General features: G+C 39.1%; 1 protein-coding gene across 1 annotated transcript in view; it reads right to left on the reverse strand.

Moving 5' to 3' along the window:
• Positions 1-16,129, reverse strand: part of LOC127447115 (potassium voltage-gated channel subfamily H member 3-like) — a 212,943-nt gene extending 196,814 nt beyond the window's left edge. Inside the window, exon 1 of the mRNA XM_051708705.1 lies at positions 15,873-16,129. Within this exon, the coding sequence (XP_051564665.1) occupies positions 15,873-15,948 (76 nt within the window). The 5' untranslated portion in view covers positions 15,949-16,129. The remainder of the gene's footprint in view (positions 1-15,872) is intronic.
• Positions 16,130-18,541: the final 2,412 nt, after the last annotated feature.

Consider the following 18,541-nt stretch of genomic DNA (forward strand, 5'->3'; position numbering starts at 1 on the left):
GAAGGGAACGAGATGCTGCATCATGATTTTCCAACTGACAGGAGGAGTTTTCATTTCTTGGCCCCTTAACAGTGAGAAATCAGTAGTGTGGCACAGCTATGTAGCGTCTCGTTCCCTCCTTTCAGGGAACAATGGTTACATCAGTAACTGAGACAATCCCTTCCAAGTTGGTAACTTCGAAGCTGCGTTAGTAGCTAAAGCTGTGGGAACCGTATACCATAACACCATGCTACTGATAGGGCAATGCCCACCAGCCAAAATAGTAGTAAATGAAGGAGAGTATCGTTTGCACAGGGCAATGTGTTGGGTCCTCACTTTGGGAGGAACATCAATCTGCAAAAATTCGCCATTTTAAGGCATTCAGCCGCCTTGTTGAGGGGACCCTGACCTGTAGAATGGTGTCTAGCACCGGTTGCAACAACCCTATTGTGTCAGACGAGGCCCGTTCAGAGCCTAGCCATGCAGTCCTCACAGCTCTGGCTGAGGATGCCACATCGTGCCCCAAGCATGTGAGAGCAGATCCCTACTCAAAGGAATTTCCCAGGGTGGAGCATCCAACATCACTTCCACCTCCAGGAACCAGTGGCTGTTGGGCCATTTCAGCATAACTAGTATCACTGTTTCCTTGTCTTCCCGTATCTTGCACAATACTTGATGTTGCAAGCAGATGGGGGAAATGTATATTTGTGTTTTACTTGCCATCTGTGAGCTAAGGCATTCAAGCCTAGTGGTGCTTGTGTCATTGAGTACCATCATTGCAGACCCCCGGAAGACCATGCCACATGTTCAAGTAGAGGTCAGAGGACAGAGGAGCTAGTTTGAGACCACAGGGTTTGAGTGCTGCCACGAAATTACCGACTTGATTAACCTATATTAACCAACTGCTATTTTGAATATTGAGGTGTGTCCACCACAATGCCTGTTATGGTTACAGCCCTGTTTTCCCTCATTAGTGTTTGCATAATTAGCAGTCAGTTCTTCCTTGTGCATTCTGACCTTGGGCAGAGTAAGTGAGGTTGGTAAAAATCTTCGAATATATCTTCTTCATAAGTCTAAACCATAGCAATGATCTCAATAGGCTTTGTAGGGGGGTTTTACTCGCAGGCTGGTATGTGCATTAAAGAGGAATGTTTCACGGCACATTCAGCCCTGATGGTGCTGAGGATATTTAATCAAGCAAATTCCATCTGCTGCAGTAAGCGTCTGCCCGTGTTCAAGCGGGCCAATTACCGGCTGATTCGACGAGGCCTGGCCTCAGCGAGAGGCGCAGGAGTGAGGGAACAGTGAGCCCTTAGTCAAGGCTTAGAGGTTTTTCTTCAGTTTAGTTGCCACTTTAGGTTGGCAAAGTAATTGCTAATTCTATTCTATAAAGTCTAAGTCATCCATAAAGTTGTAGAGATCTGGAGATGCTTTGGAAATACGTAAAAACGAATTCCTAAATTTGCATTAGAGATACCATATGTAAGGGATTGGTTTTATTACGCATTCATAAACGTACACACACATATATACACGTGAAGGTTATTGTCACAGACAGATGTTTCTTATAACAGACGACTCTTTGATTACTGCTATTTCAAATACTACCCTTTCTGAGGGAACAAATTCATACAATACAACTCCCTTTGAAGTCGACGAGAATCCCCATATTCGCAACCCATGTTGAAAAAAATATAGGCTATTTTGCTGTTGGTTAACATTATCCAAAAGCATATGCTGCCTGGGTGATGTCAGCAGAAAAGGAAAGTTGTTTCAGGCCAAAAGCAAGCTATCATTTTGAAAAAATGAATACAGACTGATTTCCAGATTCACTAACTCCAAACTTTAATGTTAATGGAAAACTAAACAATGCAATATTTATTGCAGTACATCCCCCCACCCCCATAAAAAAGGAGGAATTAGTCTCAAGAATAACTGACTGCTAAAGCTAATTGGTGCTTCAGTATGAGCGCCTGACATGATGGCCCATGTCATTCACAATAACACATTGTCATGGGTCCTCAGAGGGGCATATTAAGTGAGGGAGGCAAAGCAAGGAAACGTGGGTAGAGAAGGCAGGAGATGCCTGACATTTGGAGTCACCATGGGTCTTATTCCAATCAACAGCAGGTTATGTTATGTAACACACATCTCTCAGACAAGGCGAGCAGTCTAACAATAAATGACACATTAAAAGAGTAGAAAATTACCCCCCTGATAAACACAACACACTATCACCTTTATATCCCTCAAGAGTTTTAATTACACATGTTCTGAAAACATGTTACATGATCCTAAATGCATTATTTCACTCACTAAAACGATAGATCACTTTCTTGTAAACATTCACAACACAAAACGAATCAAACTACAAATGCACCAATATATACAGTGGCCCCAAAAAGCCTTTGCTTTTGCTTGTCACTGCATTAGATCAAACCAACTGGCAATTTATGTTAACATTGATAGCACAAGCATACTTTTCAAGCGAACTATTTCACAAAAAGGCCTGATATACTGTTCAAAATTAAGACAAATGACATTGGGACATTTCCAAAGTTAATGTGTTGAACTACACCTGTGATTACTCTGCTTGGACACCTGTGTGAACTTGAGGAGAACTGACTTCATATATCCACTAAAATGATCTTGGCAACAAATAATTGGAAAAATGGCTTAAAAAGTACCATTGGTTTGCAGATGCCATATGGTTTGATATTTTGTGTCTAATGCAATGACTGTCACAGTCTGTCTCCATCGTGTTTCCTAGGACTCTTATTTTGAAGTGTTTCCCCCGGACGACGTTACCCAGCATGCACTGCCCTCATCACTGCCATCTGTTCCTGATTGTTCTTACCTGTTTTCCATTCCCTCATTAGCTTTTGTTTGTATAAATACAATTTAGTGTTTGCATTCCTTGTCGGTTCTTGCTTGTTGTTGTTTTGAATTCCCATTTGTTATTTGACTGTCATCATTTTTATTAAAGCCTGCACATAGATCCTTCTCAGCAAACACCCGTTACAGAAGAACTGACCTAACATGGATCTAGCGGCTATCCGTATCCTGCTTCTCAAGCAAGAGGTCCGTCCAGTTGAGGATCACACACGTGAGTTCTTAGAACTAGCGAATTTAGTGCACTATCCAGACCGCTCTCTGGTGGTTTTCTTCCGGACCGGTCTGAATAGTGCATTGAAGGAACTGATGCCTCCGGCTGATCCTCACTGGATGCTCTGTGAATATGTTGAGAAGGCTCTGGAACTTTGGAGTTCCCCTTTCACAGTAGATTATGGTGGGAACCCTGGGCCAAAACCTGCATCCACAGCTCCTTGCCCCAAGCCTTCCACGGCTCCTTGCCCCAAGCCTGTGGTCTTGCCCGCTCCCATAACTCTGCTCCCAGCTATCCGGAAAAGGAGGAGAAGGAAAAGGACACCTTCTCCCCAGTCTCTGCCCATGCTCACAACCATGGAGGTCGTTCTCCAGTCGCTGCCAGCTCTCGTCGAGCCTCCCACGGCTCCGCCTTCCACAGCTCCGCCCCTCAAGCCTTCCACAGCTCCACCTTCCACGGCTCCACCCCTTGAGCCTCCCACAGCTTTGCCTTCTACAGTTCAGCCCCTTGAGCCACTCCTGGCTCCGCCTGCCTTTGTCGAGCCTCTCCTGGCTCCGCCTGCCTTTGTCGAGCCTCTCCTGGCTCCGCCCTCAGAGTCTTCCACAGCTCCGCCCGCTCCCCCAGAGACTCATCTTCCAGCGGTTCCGCCCGCTCCCCCAGAGACTCCTCTACCAGCGGTTCCGCCCGCTCCCCCAGAGACTCCTCTTCCAGCGGTTCTGCCCCCTCCCCCAGAGCAGGGCCGGAGTGGCAGTCGGGAAGATCGGGAGAATTCCCGCTGGGCCAGTCAAAAATTGGGCCGGTTAGGTCCGCATGTTGATTGACAAACTTTCATCATATGTCACATAACAATTGCCAACACTCCGTAACATCCGGTATTTAAAGGATCAGAATTGCGTTCCGTATTATAGCAGACGCAGTCTGTATTTTATCATCTCACACCCAAACAAATGAGAGAGTAGCCTGTGAGAGACTAAACTGATGTTGCGCCGCTTCACTTGACAGCGCGGGAAGGATCACGGAAGATCTATCGAGAACAGATAGGCTACTAATAGCTGAATGGATGAACGTGCTTCAGGTAGCCTACAAGATCATCACAAGTTTAATACTGACTGCAATCTCTCAATCTCAATCAATTAATCTCTGAAATCCTCTTCTCTAGCAGTGCAGAATGATAATAGCAAAATTATTTTTTGTCACAAAATAACAGAATACTTAAAGTAAATGAATACAGATGCAACAGCACGACACGGTATGAAAATAATGGGACTTTACAGCTCTCAAAAGATTAAACTCAACGAAACAAACTGCACAGAGTGCCTTCAATATTGTATAATGCGATAAAACCCTCTTAAAGAGTCAGTAACCATTTTGCCTTTGTCCTGAACATTTACATTCCAAGTAAAAGAAAAGTACAAATGTGTTTTTTTTTTTATTTTATTTTATTTTTTTATTTCACTCTTATCATTGTAAAATGGCACATTTTTGAATGGCATGTAAAAATGTAAAAACAATCACTCAACCTTAATTGTTTCACTGGATCTGTTGCTATTTTTATTATCTAAAATACAAAGCACTGACCATTTAAAGTGTGAGCCTGTACATCTTGAAAGTGTTATAAACATTTACAGTTCTATAGTGTTATTATGTGCCTAGATAGTCTTTAAAATAAACTTAGTTACATTTCTCTCATCATTTACTCACGCTCATGCCATCCCAGATGTGTATGACTTTCTGTCTTCTGCTGAACACAAATTAAGCTTTTTAGAAGAATTTCTCAGTTCTGTTGGTCCTTTCAATGCAAGTGAATGGTGATCAGAACCCAGAAGGTACAAAAATCTCATAAATGCAGCATAAAAGTAATTCATATAATTCCAGTGGTTTAATCTATGTCTTCAGAAGCGATATGATAGGTGTGGGTGAGAAACAGATCAATATTTAAGTTTTTTTTTTACTATAAATTCTCCTCCCTGCCCAGTAGGGGGCGATATGCTTATGTAAATCACCAAAAACAGAAGAAGAACTCTTAAGAGAGAAGAGTGCTTATGAAAGTGAAAGTGGAGATTTATAGTAAAAAATGACTTAATTATCGATCTGTTTCTCACCGCTTCTCATTTACTTGCATTGAATGGACCAGCAGTTCTTCTAAACATCTTCATTCATGTTCTGCAAAAGAAAGTCATACACATCTGGGATGGCATGAGGGTGAGGAAATTATCAAATATCCCTTTAACATTCACTTATTTTTACAACACATACAATGATGTCTTATGACAAAGTGAAAATCTTAGTGAATGCCGTATGTGGTATAATGACATGGAGAGCTTAAATAATTTTCAAATAATTACATATATTGCACATTTTTGCTGTGATCTTTTTTTATTGTTATCATCTTCACCTCCAACCCCCCTTTTGGGTATGGGCTGTCTTGGACATGACATCCCGGGCTGAATAAGAATCCCACTCCGGCCCTGCCCCAGAGACTCCTCTTCCGGCGGTTCCGCCCACTCCCCCAGAGACTCCTCTTCCAGCAGTTCCGCCCGCTCCTCCAGTGATTCCTCTTCCAGCGGCTCTGCCCGCCCCTAATTTTTGATTGTATAAATACCCTTTAGTTTTTGTATTCTTTGTCAGATCCCGTTTGTTGTTTGACTGTCATCATTTTTATTAAAGCCTGCACATAGATCATACATCTCCTGTCTCATCTCAGCAACCACCCATTACAATGACATATAGACATAAAGTAGTTTATCAAATAATTGTAATTTTTGGAGCAACTGTTGTTATGGCCCATGTTACACCAAAAAAATTAAATTAAATTGTCTGTGCTAAAGCGTTTTACTATCCTATAACATTCTCCTTATGTGAGAGATTACATTGCCAGTGAATCGCTGTACTGTTCTCTCTCTTGTGAATGACGGTGACTTTGATCCTAGCTGACAAACCTGCGATTGTCACTACCACTTTTCCTGTCACCTCACACACACCTTTCCGGCTCGTTCACAAATACCTCTGTCCACCAGCTGTGAAAGCACAACTTGAATCACAGGTAGACTCAAGCTAAAAACGGCTATTTAACAGGTGCAGGTATTAAAATCTGAATCTAAACCTGAATCTAATGTAACCATATACTTCAAATAAGTGTATATTTTTAAGAATTTTAAAACTAATACAGGCTGACCATGTGAATATATTGTATATATGCGAACTAGCTGAACAAACCCGAAGCAGCTTTATCAATATGATGAAATTATTTATAATTTTCAGTACATGAAGAGACTGATATTTGAGAGTTGTTATCTAGAGGAGACTGAAAACCCGACGCTATAGGCCTACCAGATCCAATTATTTGACTGCATGAGTTATTCATTCATTTGAGGCCTAATAGGAGCTGTTTTATTTTACATATTTGCATAAAGGGGATGCCATGTTGAGATCACATGACCAACTGAAATGGACACTTTCACTTCCACAATTGTGAAAAGATTTGTTTTCAAATATATGTTCAAAAATTGACATTGTAACCTAAATGTTACTGGAAACAGCAGTTGGATTGGGTCTTACACAAATCATAAAGACAAAAGATTATACAAAAGAGGATATCTACATTTGGCATGTCTTTAAACAAATTAAACATTTTGCTACCGGTATACACTCAGTAAGTACTTTGTTAGTCCTAGAACACTATGGTCCTAATAAAGTGCCAGGCGTGGTCTTCTGCTGTTGTAGCTCATCCGCATCAAGGTTCGATGTGTTGTGCATTCTCCTCACTATAATTGTACAGAGGGGTTATCTGAGTTACCGTAGCCTTTCTGTCAGCTCGAACCTGTCAGGCCATTCTCCGTTGACCTCTCTCATCAACAAGGTGTTTTAAGTCCGCAGAACTGCCACTTACTGGATGTTTTTTGTTTTTGGCACCATTCTGAGTAAACTCTAGAGATTGTTGTGCATGAAAATCCCAGAAGATCAGCAGTTACAGAAATACTCAAACCAGCTCGTCTGGCACCAACAATCATGCCACTATAGAAATAACTGAGATCACATTTTTTCCCCATTCTGATGGTTTATGTGAACATTAGCTGAAGCTCCTGACCCGTATCTGCATGATTTGATCCATTGCACTGCTTCCAGACGACTGGCTGATTAGATAATCACATGAATACGTAGGTGTACAGGTGTACCTAATAAATTGTTCAGTTATTGTAATTTATATAGTTTGCCAGATATCATGAAGAGGACAAAATGTGCTGCTGCTGTATATAACATATTTCTGATATAACATTATCTTGAGCCCAGTTGATCAGTTGTACCTTGATCCTCAACTGTTTATTGAATGTAAAAAAAAAAAACACTCACAAAATGTTAATGGGATTTTTTTACAGGAACAAGCTTAACTTCCTGCAAGGCTGAGGTCTATTTGCCAGAGTCATAAGATACATAGCAGTATCATAGTTATTAGTTTTATACCACGGTTCATGGTTCTCTTCCGAAGACAGCACGCTGGTTATTTTTTATTGTTTATTATTTTATTTATTTTTTAGTTTTAAAGCTATAAAAGTTTCGTGGACTTTGCTAAGAATTAAGCATTCATTAAACAGGCATGGTAGACCTTGCATTTCGGTAATTATATTTTATGATATCAGATTGCTACAGTAACCTTTATTGATCAATTTAGGAAGTTTTGCAATTGCTTTGCCAAAAGACCAATGAAAAAAATCAATAATTCAAACCAATTAGAACTACTGCAACATTCTAGTTGTCAAAGGAATTCCTGTGTTTTTAATGTGTGCATGATATTACAAAACATTTTGGGTAATCACACTTACATAAAACAGGCTAAGTGTCTCTCCAATTGAAGGTCTCTTTCTCCTTTTAATTCTGTTTCCCGCTCAAGTCTAAATACAGTACATTCCGACACCATGCATTTACAGTAGTCAGATGCATTCAGTGAATGAATTTACAAGACACACTAACATATGGATATACTGTATATAGATAGATCCTTTTCTGGATTGAATCTTTTAAATATCAAACAAGGGTTCACTCTGCCAAAGCCCTTAAGTATACTTATAATACTGTAAGTAATCAGGAGTTTTATCTGTTATGATGCATTGCTATGAACATAAAAGAGTTCCTTGCAGATACAGTATGTTTGCATGTCTTTGATTTCTATTATTTGTGTTGTTTTTTACTAAATGAAAGTATTGTTCCCTTTATATAAGAAGAATAAGAAGTGTAACTCTTTGAGCAGTATGGGCAGTCTGATTTCCTTTTGTAGCCAGATCTGTGTCTGCCTCTTTTATAAGAATATTATTCTCTAAATCATTTAGGTTCAGGCTGGTCACAGGAGTTAGTCTGTTCCTTTGCATTTGCATTCAAGAGTTAGCATTCCAATTTGTTCTGTTTTGTTGTATTTCTGTCCAATATCTCTTTGTGTTTGTGTTTTAGGAATTTAATTTGGTCTAACTGTGTTTCTATCCTGCGGCTCAGTCAGACATGTTTTGGATTGTGAACAGCTCGACTGGCTGATTGGATGCATCTCTGGTGTCAGCTCTTGCAATAGAGGGTTATTTAGGTGGATATGTCATTCAACTGCTTTTCTGGATTATTATAATTAGTGGGTATAGTTATAATTCTGCTCTGCACGCATTACTAAAGAAATAAGCCATGAGAATTTGTGAATTATGATGATTTTACCATGCATAAGTGGTATTCTACATCCCTTTTATACATTGTAAAATCCCTGTTGCACACAGCCTTTCGTGGTTTATTGCTTTTACAAAATGGTGGCAACAGTAATATGATAAAAGACACAATTATTCAAGTAATAGTTACATTTATTAATAATAATAAATATCAAAGTGAATACATTTTCCACCAATCATATAGTTCATCAGCCTAAATGTAGGCTGTTTTGTCTACACTTTAATTCAATTGATTTGTAATCACATACAGTATGTGCACATATCAGGCTTCAAAGGTGGCTCATACAATTTGAATTTAGAGCTGGAACTATCCATTTTATAACTGCTGTATCCATTTTTTGATGTCTAGGTTTGTGTTTGGACCCCAGACCTCACATTCATAATTCACAAAGGCTTTTGGCAGGAATGTCAATTTTTGATAGTTGTGTTGGCACAGAATGCTCTTCGTTCTTGTGTTTCAGGTTGTTCACAGCCTGTCTGTCTCTGAATTGTTGTCTCTCCAGTGGACAATGTTTTCTTGTCCGCTTTGTATAATGAGGGGGAGATTGTGCCTAACCATGGAGTCAGTACGCAGCCCTGGGGAGATACTCCCAGCCACACAAAAAAAACTGTTGTTGAAAAACTGTCTCCTCTTAGACCGTCATGCTAACTTCCTGAGACAGCCGTATCCGTTGTTTAATCGGCTCTAAAACACCAAATGGACAGTTTGAGATTGTTGATTACTGTTATCCTCTTTGCTTCCATTAATAAATACAGTCTCTGTAACCCTTACAAAAATTCACCATGGTAACAATAGGTTCTGCCAAAATACCATACTAAAAATTCTGTACATTTTTATACCATTTAAAGGACATCGCAGATTCCTTTATTATGATTTTACAGTGGTAACTGATATTTCAGAAACTATGGTTAGTTACCATGGTAATTTTTAAAGGAATTAGCAATGTATTTGCCTCCTTAGCTACTCTAAAAACATCCTGTATCAGCCACTTTCATCTGGAAATATCAACACTGTCTGACCAGCTCATGTTCTTTTGCTAGGTAGATTCTATTTTCAAAGGTGAAACATTTGGTGTAAATCTGTCTAATATGTAAACCCTAAAAATAATTCTAAAATATCTAAATTAACATGAGAAACTTTTTTTTTTTCTCCCCAGTTTGGAATGCCCAATTCCCAATGCACTCTAAGTCCTCGTGGTGTCATAGTGACTCGCCTCAATCCGGGTGGCGGAGGACGAATCTCAGTTGCCTCCGCGTCTGAGACCGTCAATCCGCGCATTTTATCACGTGGCTTGTTGAGCGTGTTACCGCGAAGATATAGCGCATGTGGAGGCTTCACGCTATTCTCCGCGGCATACACGCACAAATTAACACGTGCCTCACCAAGAACGAGAACCACATTATAGCGACCACGAGGAGGTTACCCCATGTGACTCTACCCTCCCTAGCAACCGGGCCAATTTGGTTGCTTAGGAGACCTGGCTAGAGTAACTCAGCATGTCCTGGATTCGAGCTCGCGACTCCAGGGGTGGTAGTCAGCGTCTTTACTCGCTGATCTACCCAGGCCCCCCCAACTTTTTTTTTTTTTTTTTTTTTAAGAAAATGTGACACAATCACAATTCTAGGGTGCCAGGCTGAGTGTTTGGTAAGGCATTGCTGCATAGTTGCTAAGGTGTTCTGGGTGGTTGCTAGGTGGTTTCTAACTGGCCCCAGTCAAAAGAGCCCACCCCCAAGTCTCTCCAATATTATGATTTCGATATGGCTCAGGTTTTTCCTTCAATGTTAGCAGTGTAATGGATTTTTTGCCCCTTTTTTAAGGTCAGATCACTTTGGAAAGCAATAGTAAATCTTTCCTTAACAATATGCATGATTGGAGGTTTCATTCATGTTTGTAGAACAAATTGTGTATGATGAGTTACACACTGAAGTTTTATACGTGGGGTTAAGGTTATTAGGGGTATTAAAGGAATAGTTCTCCCAAAAATTTAAATTCTCTTTTAATCACCCCCATGCTATCCCAGATCTGTATGACTTTCTTTCTTCTGCTGAACACAAAGATTTTTAGAAGAATTTTTCAGCTCTGTTGGTCCAATCAATGCAAGTGAATGGGCACCAAAACTTTGATAAAGGCAACATATAAGAAATCCAAACGACTCCAGTGGTTAAATCCATGTTTTCTGAAGCGATATGATAAGTCTGGGCAGGGCCGTAGCTAGTAGGGTGAAAGGTGGTAATGATTCTAGGGGCCCAAAAGTACAGGGGGCGCCACAACAAATTCTAAACTGTATTTTTTAATAGGAAAGGGGCCCAGAGCAATATACAGTCAGGGGGCCCAGATTACCTTGCTACGGCCCTGAGTGTGAGTGAGAAACAGATCAATATTTAAGTCCTTTTTTACTATTAAACTCCACTTTCACATTCCTCTTCTTTTGTTTTTGGCAATTTGCTTTCTTTGTGCATATTGCCACCTACTGGGAAGGGAGGATAATGTATAGTAAAAAATGACTTAAATATTGATCTGTTTCTCACCCACACCTATCACATCGCTTCTGAAGATATAGATTTAACCACTGGAGTATGGATTACTTTAATCCTGCCTTTATGTGCTTTTATGAGCTTCAAAATTTTGGTACCTATTCACTTGCATTGTATGGACCTACAGAACTGAGGTATCCTTCTAAAAATCTTTATTTGTGTTCAGCAGAAGAAAGTAAGCCATACACAACTGGGATGGCATAAGAGTGAGTAAATGATGAGATAATTTTCATTTTTGGGTGAACTTTCCCTTTAAATTATGCATTAAACTGTGCCCTGTTAGAGGTATTAAAACATAACCCTTAGTATGAGCAATAGTATAAGTGAAGCCTTAGCAAACATCAATAATGAGCAGCCATAAGAGAGAGAGAGAGACAGACAAACAGACAGACAGACAGAGAGAGAGAGATAAGCAGGAACTGGGAGAAAACAGAAGAAGAAATCAGATTACATCTGTTGCTTCACACAGGTGCAAGAAAACTGGCCAAAATGGATGACTAGAACAAATACAGTAGGGGAGTCTGTGTATGTGTGTGTGTTTGTGTGATTTACACACACAGACACACAGGAGCCAAGAACCTAATTACAGAGAGCAGACAGACAAAATTAATATAGACAATTCACTAATATAAGGACTTGCTGGCTCAATTAGGGTATTTCTGGCATGGGCCCCTATATCGCCATATCAATAAACACAATCAATTAAATTAATCGAATTCACAGTCTTCCTGCTTATTTTAAAGGTTCACGCAGTAATTTTTTGAATTTGTCATCTTAGACTTTTGTGACACCTAGCGGTGTGGATTTAGCATCAGTCAAATACAAACGTTTCCAGTTAGCAATGCCATAGTAGAAATTTACTATTCACAGTCAGTCTTGATTAATTTAATTTATGAGTGAAAGTGTCCAGTAACAGGATGGTTACTGAGATTAAGCAAGAAGTATTCTGCTAGTCTTGTGATCGTAACATGGCAGCCCCCAGGAGGGGACCCTCTCCATGTAGAATAAATCAGCTTTTATAAGGTTGCTGATATGACTGGAGTCTTCATCTCATGATTTTATACATATGTTTAAAAATTACAATTAATTTCTCAAGGAGTAAAACATTTTTAATGAGGTAAAAAATTACAGAGTGCACCTTTAAAGCTATTTTATCTCCTTTCCATTTTCACAACTGTATCAATGAATTATTGAGCATAATGCTATTTTTTTACACATATACAAATCTATAAAAGGCAAACCTTATTTTTCATACACAAATGTGAGAGTGCATGAGTTGGCACTTAAAGCTGTAGTATGTAACTTTCTCTGTGGTAAAATACTTTCTCCTATCCCAGCTCAATATGCAGAGACAACTATTAGTGGGCCATTCATAGGTTAATTTTATCAAAAACTGTAAAAACTGTGTTTCTGTTGCGCTATGAAAATTGCTCTGTTTGTTCTGAGCGACCCACTTAGACCTGCCCCAACAACGTTACTCAACCAATGGCGTGAGTTGGGGGGTGGGTCTATCACTTTGTTTGACCAAGGCAGACAGGGGGTGTATTCAGAGAGCTGTTTTTTTTTTTAACAAAGTTTATTTTTGCAATTACATTTGGTGGCGCTAGTGGCGCAGAAATGACATACTTCCGCTTTAAGGAAAATATTAAATACATTATCTTAAGAGTCTCCTAATAGTGGAAATTCTTCTGTGATGTGTTTGCTTTAATTTACACCTCATTAAACTTTTTGATGTGGAGGACAACATAGATGCTTGTGTCTTCATGCTTTCATATTGACTTGACTAAGTTCAGATCATAGAGTTCACATCACAGCTTCTAAGTCTCCGCAGATGTAAAAGTTAACATGACCACTCTAGCGTTCATCATTACAATATTTGTATTTGGACTCTTAAGCCATGCTTAAAAATGTATGAATGTCACTACATTAAATAACAAATTTGTTTGGTTTTAAAGGATAGAAAATAGGTAAACTGTTCAAAAAGAAGACAAAAAGTAGTTAGACACTTTCTGGTTCAAGAAAGTTGGAACATAGTTAATGTGATGACCTACACATGTGGTTACTCTGCTAGGATACCTATGTGTCTAGTGTCTGTCCAAGGCACACTGATGTTTTTGTTCAGATGCATTCTTGTCTGCTTTTGTGATTTAGCATTGCTCACAATGGCCCAAATTAATTCTTGACACTGGCAGCAGTTAATTATGATGACTGCAGTTGTTTTGCTGGGGGGTTGTAATTCTATGTGTTCACTGAATGGAAAGGCCTACATTTATTCTGTCTGGAATGTGCCGATCGCTCTGGATGATTGTTTGACTGAACATGAATGACAAAGAAGAAGGAATTACCACCTTTTATACATTTTCTCTGAAACCGAAGGTCTTAAAAATGAACACTTTGCCTGGTTGGCTTTGGTTAGATCACGTCCACATTCTAGGGTTAAATGTGCAGTGAGCTGCGATGTCTAGGGATCAACACATCTACAACAGATGGAGGAGGGTCTGTCTGATATCTTCATGCTCAAGAGGACTAACTTTTAAGATGTTTAGCAGATGTTAATTAGATTGTGATGCTTTCCAGATGAAAGATTTAAAATGTACATCTCTCAGAGATGTACGTGTTCTATCTGGGATCTCTTCCATGTTAATTTGAAGTTTTATCTTAACCGCCCCGCCCACGAAAAGCAACGAGTAACGGGCCATTTTGTTGGTCAGTTGGCTTCTAACTCTGTGGCGTTACTCGGGGTAGCCCTGCCCATGGTGAAATCTTATTGGTCCAAAATCCTGCGTCTCACAATAGCTGTGATTATCTATTCATGGCCATGATGCTTTTTCTCTTGACATTGACCAGCTCTAGCTATGTTCATTTGTTAATCACTGATAGGATTAGTTAACAAAAAAAAAAAAAAAACATCTCCTGATTGTTCTCTAGACATTCAAGAACCGATAACATTTGTCTCCTGTGTCTTTTGACCAATCATGATGCACCTGGTTTGAATGCACCAATGTGAATGAGATTTAAGAACCATGGCGGAAGGCACCATTTTCATTGAATAATGGCACAAATATTGGTCTGTTCCTCACAAAAAGCTATCATATGGCTTGAAACGCCAGAAGACTTGAAATATATAGTGCACAAGTCGTATGGACTACTTATATGAAACCTTTCCAATGCAACATTGTCCTTTTTGGCGGTTAACAGCCCCTGGTCACAGTCTACTATCGTTTTATGGAAAAGAGCAGCCTGGACATTCTGTAAATCATCTTTTGTGTTCCACAGAAAAAAGACAATAATACAGGTTTTGAATGACATGAGGGGGAGTAAATGAAAATTTCTCTATATTTCTTTAAGTGTATTACTCAGTGACACAATAGAAAGGAACTACCCTTAAATGGTTGGAACCTACAACCTTTCAGTTAGCAGCCCGGATCTTTAGCCACTAGACTGTAGCATCCCCACTAAAAAATATTATTTAGAGATCACTCCTCCATTGGAAAGACTTTAGCCACATTGCCATGTTAGCGACCCTCCATCCACCCACATACCCACTGCGCAGCTGGAGCGCACAACAGTTACTCATCCCTTCTGTTCAAAAATACTTTTCAAACTAAACATGAGATACAGAGCAGTGGCTTTAAGTGATGAAAAGCTATCCTATGTCCTTACAGTTTCTGTGAGACAGAGTTTAAAGTGCAGCTTCTCATTCACATTCTGCACATTCATCTGCAGCGCTGGAGTTGTGACAGATGCAAATCTTTTTTCTTTAAAAGATTTTTAACCTCTTTAGCATCCCCAGACTCTTTTATTTACCTAGATGAGCTGTCCAGATGTAAAGTAAAAAATTATTATTATTTTTTTAAATCATTGAAAAACCTTACTACAGTGCTTCTGTTCTTTCAGTGTGTGGGACTCTTCCTCCAGATTTTATGATTATGTGAGATGCTGAGAATAAACTGAGACACCATGTACTTAAGATGCCAAAGGAACAGATCAGACCACAGAACAACTCCAATAAGCAAATACACAAGCCACACTCAGTGAGACAGCGAAATGAAACTACAAATCCCTGTCTTTAAGACTGATTAATTCAATTAAACATTGACCAGAGATCAGTGTTAGGTGTACACAACTGAAGAGTAGTTGACAAATATCCTGGGCATTCACTTTTTTTAGGTAAAGAATTTAGTTTATTTATTATTTTCGATGTTATTACTGGTGGCCATTTTTTTATTATGAACTTTTTTCATTATTTCTATGAACCTGTTAGCAGTTCACTTAAATAGTCTTGAGTTGTGACAAATTAATATTTAAACATTCCATGGTCTCTCAATTAATAGCTATGAGATAATACACTACCCAGAACATAATCTCATGTGATAAATATTCTGTCTCCTGATAATGCCTTAAATATTTAGTTTATAACCAAATGATCCACATGCATGCATGCATAAAGGAGATTCAATTTACGCATTGGTGCAAATAGTGAAATTTGCGCAAAACACTTTGTATTTGACACTTTGGTGAAAGAACGTTAAGTTGGTACACTCTGCACTTACGGGTGCCATCGAAACGGGTGGCGATGGTGTCGAGGAAGGTGTTCTGCGGGGCCAGCAGACCCCTCATCACGGGCATCCTGGTGCGGGTCGACTGCGTCCTTCTCCCCCCCTCTCTGCGCCCTGCTGGGCCAGTGGACTCCTGCTCAGCCCCGAACCCGGGTAAGAATCGGGATGTTCCGGGCGCGCATCCTAGACCCTGCAGGAGCGCCCCGATCCGTGATACGCGCGGCTCCACTTTGGCAGCTCAACAGTGACCATATCCCTCAACGAAAATCCCGCATATCTGCTTTATATCGTGTTACAGATAAGCGAAAATCCAAATATTTGACTCTCTAAAGCAGGTGTTTGGAGCTGAGATGAATCTGTGCGTAACGGCAACGCCGGAGACTGGCAGGCGACTGCGCACTGATATCGCGTGGACTCCTGTGCCGCCAGGATGCTTCCTCTCTACATCTATAGTACTGGCTTCTCTAGTTGCTATAACCAGCAGATGTCATGTCACGTGGTGAGCACAGGCTCCTGAGGTGGCCAGAACCCTTTCACTCAAATGAAATTTTTATTATAAGGAAAGATTCTTTACTCACCAGATGGTTGGACAACAAACCAAATTTTACACAAATTATTGTATAAAAACAGGAAAGCAAAGAGAACTGTTACCAATTTTTATTATCATTCGTATGATTTGGACCATCTTCATGATGTGTAATTTTTTACTGAAACCCCTGACTATTGTTTAAATCCTTTTGTATCTCATTTTAAAAATGTTGAATGTACTTGTTGTCAATAGTAAAAAACAAAGTGGACCTTATTTATATTATGTATATTTAACTACTATGTATCCTACTTACGCATTTGACACAATTTATTTATTATGTACATACAACACATTTGTTGCATTGTAATCACATTTAAAGTACCTGCATTTAATTACATCTGAAGTTACACTGTTAACCTTACCCCTAATCCTAAACCTAACCTTCCTTTAAACCTAACTGTACCTCAACCTCAGTAGCAGCAAATGTAAATCTTGTGAGAATTTTGCAGAACAACATGTAGTTACACAATATGTATTTGGCATTGTATATATTTTAATGTTAGTATATAGTAGTAAAAGACACCTAATATAAAGTGGGACCAAAAAGGTTTATTGTCATTTCTCTGTGTGGTAAATTAGAAACTGCATACAATGAATCCATGAGCCACGGTGTAGAACAAGACAATCTCACCATGTGAGTAGACAATAAATACGCAATTTCAAATATTACCATTGACGTACAGCAAATGTTGCATTGAGGTAGAAATACTGGAGTTCAAAAATAGGTTTTAGAAAAAAGCATAAAAAGAGAAGCATACAAATAAACTAGATAAAAGGTATACAAGGTAAGTTTATGTATGCCTACCCCTCTACTTTTTCTCTTTCTCTCCAAAGTCTTCTTGTAAACCTAAAGCTCGGATGTCCTTGGTTTGCAGACACATATTCCAGATGCCCAAAATATAACAAAGGAGGACATACAGACTGTAAAATTTACTTGTAGGTCATTGGAGTTATACAGAATGCTTTACCTGTGTCCATCATGTTAAACAGTTCATACAATTATTATGAAAAAAAATAATTTTTTTCATAATAAAAAATTATGTCCAAGCCTGGACAGCTACAAAGAGTCCAAAACCCCTCCAAAATCCTGTCCAGTCTGACCAGCCAATCAGCTCGGGGTCGTCTTAGCTTCTTCTTTTTTTCAGTAGGGTTGTGTTGTGGACTGCATAAATAATGTCGGGGTGAATAATCATTTATGATGAATAATAACCATATACTAAATAAAAGGCCGATTTCTGGTATGCTGAATCGTTACATTATACTATAGTCTGACTCTACACCAGGAACAGGCAAAACCTCTAGCAGTAACAGAGGACTCGAACTGCAAGCCGTGAGTGATACAATTGCGACATCTGCCGGTCACTACCTAAACCTGCAGGTTTGTATTCCGCTCTCACAACCTGTACTCTTCATTTACACTTCACACTTCACTTTTCACTGGACTCTTCATTTACGACTCACGCATACTCAGAAGCTAAACAGTTTGGCATAAAGATTGGCAGCATGTGTGTGACAAAGCTTTTCTTTGTGTGTGTGTGTGTGTGTGTGTGTGTGTGTGTGTGTGTGTGTGTGTGTGTGTGTGTGTGTGTTATTCCTTTCAAGATGCAACTGCATGTTTTTAAAAGAACGTACTTCTAAGTATGCGCATTAGCACGCACCCCAAGAATAAGAGGACAAGGAAGATCGTAAAAGCATGGTATATTAGAAATGTATTGTTGATTTATGGAAATTGTTTTATTGGTAAATGGTCGTCACAGAAACCAAATTTCACACACTTCAAAACAGAAGTATTACTTTAATATGTTAACAGGAGTAAAAACAGTAAAGCACTAAAGAGTATTAACTTATATAAAGCCTTGAATATCCCCTTTTGAATCTTAATGTAATATGCATTGTATATTGTATAATTTATAGCCTTTTATATTCTGTGTATTGTCGACCTTTTTGTAAGTATTTTTAATATTATTATTATTATTTTAGTTTATTTCTTATGCTTTCCGTTGGTTTGACTGCCATGTTATATTGATTAAAGCAATAATAATAATAATAATAATAATAATAATAAAAAGGAAGA

This window comes from Myxocyprinus asiaticus, chromosome 10 (genome assembly GCF_019703515.2).
Source record: "Myxocyprinus asiaticus isolate MX2 ecotype Aquarium Trade chromosome 10, UBuf_Myxa_2, whole genome shotgun sequence".
Lineage (NCBI taxonomy): Eukaryota > Metazoa > Chordata > Actinopteri > Cypriniformes > Catostomidae > Myxocyprinus > Myxocyprinus asiaticus.